The sequence below is a fragment of the Teleopsis dalmanni genome, chromosome 2, assembly GCF_002237135.1.
Source record: "Teleopsis dalmanni isolate 2A chromosome 2, ASM223713v2, whole genome shotgun sequence".
Classification (NCBI taxonomy): Eukaryota; Metazoa; Arthropoda; class Insecta; order Diptera; family Diopsidae; genus Teleopsis; species Teleopsis dalmanni.
Window position 1 is genome coordinate 32248993 of NC_051847.1, and position 9096 is coordinate 32258088.

The following is a 9096-nucleotide window of genomic DNA, read 5'->3' on the forward strand; positions in this document are numbered from 1 at the left end:
TTGTGGCGACCCAGTTGGCTGTGCATTTATTGAATTTAAAAAGTAAAATTCAATTTCAAATATTTTTAAGTTTTTGTTTTGATTGATGAGAACGTTTCGATTTTTCTCTCTGTAAAAAGTTGAATAAAAGTTTATTAACATTGAAAATTTTTAGAGTTTTATTAATTAGCAAGGTGAACAGATCATTGCTAAATTGGTGACCCCGACGTGATCTCGAAAAAGTTTAAATTTAGAAATATTAACTTCTGAGCTGAATATCTAATTATCGAGCTGTGATGTCAGTTGCAGACGAAGGTGTAGTAATGGCTTCTGATAGTGGAAGTGTCGTAAACCGTGTAGCAGTGAAGGTGCCACCGTTTTGGCACGAGCGACCGGAGATTTGGTTTGCTCAGATCGAGGCGCAATTTGCAGTAGCTGCCATTACGAGTGACATCACACAGTTCAACACGGTAGTAGCAGCGATTGAGTCAAGTGTTATCGCCGATGTAAGTGATGCAGTGCTTCATCCTCCTGAAACTGGAAGTTACGCTAATTTAAAGGCTTGCATCATAGAGCGGTACAGTGAGAGCGAGCAGCGGAAGATTCAACGGTTGTTGTCAGAAGTTGAACTTGGTGATAGACGCCCAACACAGTTGCTAACGGAGTTGACAGCGTTAGCTAAAGACAAGGTGAGCGATGAGTTCCTTAAGTCTCTTTGGCTGAAGCGTTTGCCACCACAAGTGCGCGCTATTCTGCAGGCATCGAATGTGGCACTAGCAGAACTGGCGAAATTAGCAGACCGTATTTGCGAGGCGGGTGATTTTCAACAGATAGCTGTAGCGTCAGCCTCTGATTGTCCAGCCTATTCTGAGAATGCTGTGATTTTACGAAGGCTTGAGCAAATCGAACAGCGTCTGAGTCGTTTGGATTTACGTCGTAGTGAGTCGGTGCAAAGTCGATCGTCATCGAGGAGGCGTAGGCGAACTCGTTCCCGACCAGGAAGTCATCCAGATTGGTGCTGGTATCACGAAAGGTTTGGTGATAGAGCTAATGCTTGTCGGCAGCCCTGTAGTTTTGTGACAAGCTCTCATCAGTCAAAAAACTAGGCACTCCTTCTACGTCGTCGAGCCGAGAAGGGGTTAGTGTTCGTATAGCTCGACTTAGTATTAAAGATCCCGCCACGTCGACCGTTTTCCTCATTGATACTGGTGCGGACATATCAGTTTTACCGAAGTCGTTCTGTCGTTGGAAGCAAAGGGCTAACAGTGTTGCATCAGTTAATTTATATGCTGCTAATGGTACGCCTATTCAAACATTTGGCGAGCGTCGACTGCTTTTGTCTTTGGGTTTGCGTAGAGATTTCCCGTGGACGTTCGTGATTGCGGATGTTAGCTGTCCTATTGTTGGAGCCGACTTCCTTAATCACTATGACTTGTTAGTGGATTTGAAAAGGAAGCGGTTAGTTGATTCGAAGACGACTTTGATGATGAAGGGTAAGGCTGCTGTGTCTCAAGAAGATACTGTGCGTGTGTGTGGTTCAGTTTCAGCTTATGCTGAGCTGGTTAATGAATACCGTGATTTAGGCGTTATGAGTGCAAATCGGATGGGTTTAGTTACTAAGGTTGAACATTGCATCGAGACATTTGGTGCGCCGTCATTTGCTCGTCCCCGACGTTTAGTTGGAGCCAAACTTGAAGAAGCCAAGAAGGAATTCCAATTTTTAGTCCAGACAGGGATTTGTCAACCTTCGAAAAGCTGTTGGGCAAGTCCACTTCACATGGTTCGCAAAGGAGATGGAAGTTGGAGACCGTGTGGCGATTATCGCATGCTCAACGCGCAAACTAAACCTGATCGGTATCCGATTCCGTTCATTCATGATGTGACGAGTATTCTTCATGGTAAAACTATGTTTTCGAAGATAGATTTGCAGAAAGCGTATCATCAGATACCGCTTGCACTGGCAGACATTCCGAAGACAGCTATTACAACTCCGTTTGGCCTGTTCGAGTTTCGCTTTATGACTTTCGGTCTCCGTAATGCTGCCCAGACGTTTCAGCGTTTTATGAATGAGACTCTAGGTGATCTTAATTTCGTTTTTGCGTACATCGACGATATTTTAATTGCGTCAAAAGATGAAGCAGAACACAGAATGCATTTGCGACTGGTTTTAGATCGACTTAGAGAAACTGGTTTGACCGTGAATTTTGCCAAGTGTAAGTTCGGCTGTTCCGAGATCGAGTTCCTTGGGCACGTTATTAGTGCAAAGGGTTTACGTCCTCCGGAGAGTAAAGTTCAAGCTGTTCGTGATTTTCCTCTGCCAGCAACGGTGAAACAGCTTAGACAATTCTTAGGCATGGTGAACTTTTATCGGCCGTTTCTGCGTAACGCTGTGCAGAATCAGCAGCGGTTGTTTCATCTTACACCAGGTAACCGCAAGAATGATAAGTCGGTGATTTCTTGGACTCCAGAAGATATAGAGGTTTTTGAGGCTTGCAAGAAGGATCTTGCCCAAGCTACGTTGCTTAACTTCATGGCTCTGGATGCACAATTGACGCTCACGACTGATGCTTCAGACGTTGCGGTGGGTGCTGTTCTCCAACAAGTAGTGAAAGGTGTGACTCAGCCATTGGCATTTTATTCAAAAGGTTTGAGTCCAGCGCAGACTAAGTATAGTGCTTATGATCGTGAGTTGACTGCTATCTATCAAGCTGTCCAGCATTTTAAGTATGCATTAGAGGGACGTGATTTCGTCATTTTTACGGATCACAAACCATTAACGTTTGCGTTCAGGCAAATAAGTGAGAAGGCATCTCCTCGTCGTGCAAGACAGCTGGAGTTTATTAGTCAGTATTGCACTGATATTCGTCATCTGGCTGGTGCAGATAATACGGTGGCTGACTCTTTGTCTCGGGTTGCTACGGTTCAGTTGGAGGCAAATGTTATTGAGTTAATTGCTGAGGGGCAGAAGACTGATGCAGAGTTGCTTGCTCAGCTGAAGAGCCAGTCTGAAGATGGTGTTGGGTTGAAGAAGTTGAGATTGCCGGATTCGAGTATTGAACTGTACTGTGATGTGTCAGGCAGTCGTGTTCGTCCTTTTGTTCCCGCAAACTGTCGGCAGCTGGTACTCTCAAAACTCCATGGTTTGGCTCATCCTGGTATTCGAGCAACGCGGAAATTGGTGCAGGCTAGGTACGTTTGGCTTGGTTTGGTTAAGGATGTAGCTGTGTTTGTGCGTAGTTGCATTGCGTGTCAGAAGTCCAAGATTCAGCGGCATACTAAAACACCAATTGGTTCGTTTGCTGATATTGATAGTCGGTTCCAGCATGTTCATGTTGACATTGTGGGTCCATTGCCTTTGTCTCAGGGGAAGCGTTATTGTTTGACTTGCGTCGATCGTTTTTCTCGGTGGCCTGTTGCTGTGCCTCTTTCGGGCATTACGGCAGAAGAAGTTGCAGCGGCTTTTATCGACGGTTGGGTGGCAAGTTTTGGTTCTCCGCAGGCTATTACCACTGATTTGGGTCGGCAGTTTGAGTCTGCTGTATTTCGGGAACTGACGAGATTGCTTGGAGTGAAACACTTTCATACCACGGCTTATCATCCTCAAGCAAATGGCATGGTTGAACGTTTCCATAGAACATTGAAGGCAGCCATTCGATGTCATTCCTCAAGTAATTGGACGCAGTCTCTTTCGCTTGTGTTGTTGGGATTGCGAACGACACCGAAACTAGACCTAAATGCTAGTCCTTCAGAGATGTTGTTTGGAAATCCTCTTTGTGTTCCAGGGCAGATGCTTTCGGATTTCAAGCAGAAGTCGTCCGAGACTGATTTTGTGTCGGCGTTGCGAAGGGCTTTAGCTAAGGTTAAATCCGTTGAATCAACAAGACATTGTCATCCATCTGTGTATGTTCCGCGTGACATTATTAATTGTAAGCACGTTTTTCTTCGAGTGGATCGTGCTCGAGCTCCACTTGAGCAGCCTTACGAAGGTCCATTTGAGGTGCTGAGTCGTAGTGAGAAGACGTCTGTTATTGTTTGCCGTGGGAGAGAGGTGACTGTTTCGAATGATAGGTTGAAGGCGGCGTACTTAACGTGTGATGATCTTGAACAGGTTGTTCCAGAAACGCGTCAGCCTTCAGCGCTGTTGAATGGTGATCAGTTAGTGACTTCTGGTGATTGTAGGCGTGAATCCCTGTTGCCGATTCCGAAAGTGACACGAGCTGGTAGAGTAGTGCGTTTCCCAGCAAGGTTAGCGGAATTTTGTGATTAAGAGTGGTGTTGTCGACTTAGTTGTGGTGTCGCGTTGTTGCTAGTACTCCATCGCTAGGAGGGGGTACTGTGGCGACCCAGTTGGCTGTGCATTTATTGAATTTAAAAAGTAAAATTCAATTTCAAATATTTTTAAGTTTTTGTTTTGATTGATGAGAACGTTTCGATTTTTCTCTCTGTAAAAAGTTGAATAAAAGTTTATTAACATTGAAAATTTTTAGAGTTTTATTAATTAGCAAGGTGAACAGATCATTGCTAAATATATATATAAATTAATAATTAATAATTAATATCATATATATCATATATATCATATACATATATCATAAATTTAATAATTAAAAAAAACATAAATTTAGGCATAATCTATTTACAGATAAAATAATATTAATTGCATACAAATTGTACGCACACACATTACTTACAATTTTGCACAACTATATTCAATGCACCAACAAAGAAATAATGCGTACACATTCCCTTAAAACAAAAACAAAAAGAAGAAATCCATATACATTTGCTAATAGCAAAACACAAGCAGCTAACGCATAAGCAAGCAAGTTGCATATATTCCAAATGCATAATAGTCAAAAATGTAAAATTGACTATTAGCAAGCAATCAAAATGAAACCAGTTTACGTTTTTTGCTGTTGCTAATGCATATTTTTATTTCATTTTCATATGCAATGCGTTAGCAATTAGTCGTTTGACAATAATCGACTGGTTAATATTTATGCATTAGTCAAAATATGGTTGCTTTTGCTAATTTTCAGCAAGCAATTCAAACCCTGGTTTTAAAGTTTAATAAGTATCTATTGTTAATTATATTTAAATGTCGAAGCACATTTTAGGCTAAAATATGCGCTAATTTAAAATACAGGGTGCCTTTTTTAACATTAAGTGTTTTTTGACTTAAAATGCTATATATTTTGATTATTACTAAAAATGCATATTTTCCTTTTATATGATTTTTTCTTATTTTTTGGATTTAGGACCTATTTTCTGTAATTATGCCTAATAAGTCGCCAAAACCCTGTATATGTATTATGACATGCACATGAGTAATTCTGTTTAATGATTTATATCTTAAAAAGAAACAAGGTAGTTGCGAAATCCTTAGTAGTCATAATATTATTTCGTTTGCACATTTAAAGTCAACGATCTGCGATCAATGATTAACCTTTTAATGGCAATGGGGGAAATTTCGTAAGTATTGTCAATTTATTTTATAAACAATATCATTGGCCGTTGTAAGTGCGGCTTTTGGATTATTTTTGGCGCAGCCGTTGGTGTCATTGAAATAGCAACAGGCGAAATATACTATATAAGAAAATGCTTTTGGAATTTTTTATGTGGTGGCCATGTCAGTGCCTTACACATAAAACCGTTGTACGTGAGCGGTATTTATTTTTTACAACAAAAAAAAAATGAAAATAAAAACAAAAGAAAAAGTTAATAAAATAAAAATTTATAAAAGTTTATATATATTTATTATTTTATCATATTTAAATAAATTTTTTATCATTTACAGACGTTGCCATTGATGACACCTTCGTTATGTTGGCCGCTTGGCGTCGCACACCAGCGAAGATGCCGGTCGCTGAGCGCATGGGCCATATGATGTCTGAAGCTGCTGTTTCCATAACAATCACATCATTAACCGATATGATTTCCTTCTCTATTGGCATCATAAGTCCATTCCGTTCCGTGCAGATTTTCTGTACATACTGTGGCTTTGCTGTCTGCTTCACTTTCCTATGGCATTGTACTTTCTTCGCTGCTTGCATGGCCATTTCTGGCTACCGCGAACACAGAAATTTACATGCAATCTTCGGTTGCAAGGTCCAAGCGTTATCTGTCGCTATAAAAGGTAAGCAAAAATCGTTTATTATAATTTTTTATACTCAACTTTGTATGGTAAATCGATATTGTCATTGTTGCTTATTGAAAACATTTCTTGGTTAACAAACAAAAAATAGTTAAAAAACTCCTACTAGCAACTTTCACAATCATTTTTTTTAGGTTTTTATATAAAGCTGTTTCTGAGCTAATCATTTCTGTAGTCAGTTTTGTTTGTCATTAATTTTTATTGTTTGGCTGTCATTTGGGATGTTTAGATAATATAAGCACTGCCTAATATACATAAGCAACATTATTAAATGTGATCGTTAATGCTTAAGTATTTGCGGATAAACCTTTAATTTTCATACCAACACATTATTGCTTAATTAAATTTGATGTTTAGTTTTTATTTTCTAGTACTTTCCACTTCGACAAAGTAAATGGAAAAGTTTGTCTATCAATACTTTGCTTCCGCTTTTTTAATTGCCGTTAGAGTAATTCACTTTCAGTAAATTTCTGAAGTGACATCACAACAATTGTAATGAGTACCTTAAAAAATTAAGTTGTGATGACACAAACTTAATAGACACATTTAAATCAATGACTTTTCTTGATTACATCCACCATTACTTTTTAGAGATACTCAAGCCGTGTATAGTACGGGTTAATATTTATGACTAAATTTAAGTTAACAGACAACTTTTAGATCACTCTCAAGGCAGTTTTCAGGAGTTGAGTCCCTTTATGAACTATACGCCCAAAAGTATACTTGTATAGATAGATCAGTTTATAATGTTGTTTTCGATTAGTAAATCTAGGGTAACTTTTGCAATCGAGATTCACTTTTAATGTAATCTTCATTTTCGATTGATAAATCCCGAAAGAAATGTATAACACTCAAGATTAAATAATAACACTCTAGAGATTTTGCCAGAGCAGCAAGATTACCCTGATATTAACAGCTGTTTCATATGACACTTCATTAATTAATGAAGTGGATTTGCTTCGACATATGTATTTAAGAAAAATTATTATTTATGAAAACCTACTAACTCAACTACAAAAGAATTATATTACTCCAAAAATGTTCGATTGCGCATCAAATTTGAGAGATCAAGAGTAAATCAAGGTTGAATCCAGATTTACCAATCGAAAATAGCATTAGTATAATTGCAATAAATTTTCAAGACAGATATGGAGCACAGTCTTAGCAATAAAAAAACGATCAGTTAAAACTCTTCGTAGATGAAATAAACTTCTACTTCTTAACAATTTTACAAAAATAACACATCGGCTATTAAGTCCGTAGGATGACCAATATAACAACAAATGTTGGGAAAATTCGAATTATGTGAACAGGTAGTCTCTTTCCAGATTCTTATTTAACCGTAAAATATACCTCAGTTCCGGACATGAGTTTTTCATTTAAGCCAAATCTTTTTTTCCTTTTCAAATCTATTTTTAATCAGTTTTTTGGGTTAGTAATGATTAGCAAGCTAAACTGTTTTTAATATAATCACTACTTTTTTGTTATGATAGTATTAAAACCCTATGAGGTAGGGTTTTCTGTGAATTGTGAGATTTTGTAAACTTGTAAAGTTGTTTTAATCCACTTTAAACATTGTATTTAAAGCTAATCATAGTTTTAGCACTTTTAGTTAAAAGTATCTTGACTTAGCAGTAATTGAGTGTTATTTGTCTTCAATAAAATTTTAATTTGAAAACAACTTCTAAATTGTAATCATTACGATTAATGCAACGAGTTACAAATCGAAAAAACCGGTCACCACTCCAACTTGACACGCAGCACGGCTGTATTTGTTTTAATGACATTGATTGAAACTATTAACTAAGAAAACCAGTGGAAAACTGCAAGAACGGAATAGAATATTTATGTGGGTCAGTGTCGCAAACAAGTTGGAGCTACTTGACAAGAATACATAAATCACACAACTTTAAGTTTAGTTTAACGATACATGAACGCATATCAACTTTTTCTTTGTTTTTTTAGAAAAACGCAATTTTCTGTACAAAGCCATAATGGCTGGTGGCATTAATCATGATGATCCAGACAATCCAATCGATAACAAGGATCACATGTTCATGGCTTTCTTCAAAGACAATCTTGCTTCAGTCATCAACAACAAATGGTGCAAAATGCTGATAATACTTATATTTGCGGCATACTTAGGCGGTGCTTGCTATGGGATTACACAAATCAAAGAAGGTTTGGAGCGCAGAAAACTATCATCTGCAGATTCATATTCTGTAGAGTTTTTTGACCGAGAGGATGATTACTATCGCGAATTTCCCTATAGAATGCAAGTGAGTATTTTTAACAAATTTTTGTTTTTTAAACAATTTAATAAAAATTTTTCAATTTATTATCATAGGTTATAATTACTGGTGACTTGAATTACTCCGATCCAATGGTACAATATCAAATTGAGGAATTAACACGAAACTTGGAAAACACCTCATATGTTTTTTCTTCACTCTACACTGAATCCTGGATACGTTCATTTTTATCTTTTGTGGATCGCAATAATGACTATCTCAACTTAACCATAGAGAGCGAACAAGATTTTATAGATGCCGTCAAAGAGCATTGGCTGTTTCCTGGTAATCCATTTTCGTTAGATGTTAAATTTAATGAAAATGACACACGCATCATAGCATCCCGTTTTCTTATACAAGCAGTCAACATAACCGACACAAATCATGAAAAAGAAATGGTACGCGATTTGCGTAAGATATGCAAGGACTCACCGCTTAACGCATCTATTTTCCATCCTTACTTCGTTTTCTTCGATCAATTCGAACTAGTGCGACCAACCTCACTACAAGCAATGATTATAGGTGCAATTATAATGATGATTATATCATATATATTTATACCAAACATTCTGTGCTCACTTTGGGTGGCCTTTTCTGTTATATCCATTGAATTGGGTGTAGCTGGTTATATGGCACTATGGGATGTCAATCTAGACTCCATCTCAATGATTA

At 37.8% G+C, this 9096-nt stretch overlaps 1 protein-coding gene across 1 annotated transcript in view; it reads left to right on the top strand.

The window, feature by feature from the left end:
• Window positions 1–9096, top strand: part of LOC119674274 (patched domain-containing protein 3-like) — a 14878-nt gene that overhangs the window by 187 nt on the left and 5595 nt on the right. Inside the window, exons 2-6 of the mRNA XM_038085406.1 lie at window positions 553–918; window positions 3927–4154; window positions 5777–6115; window positions 8099–8412; window positions 8481–9068. Coding sequence (XP_037941334.1) covers window positions 553–918; window positions 3927–4154; window positions 5777–6115; window positions 8099–8412; window positions 8481–9068 — 1835 coding nt within the window. The remainder of the gene's footprint in view (window positions 1–552; window positions 919–3926; window positions 4155–5776; window positions 6116–8098; window positions 8413–8480; window positions 9069–9096) is intronic.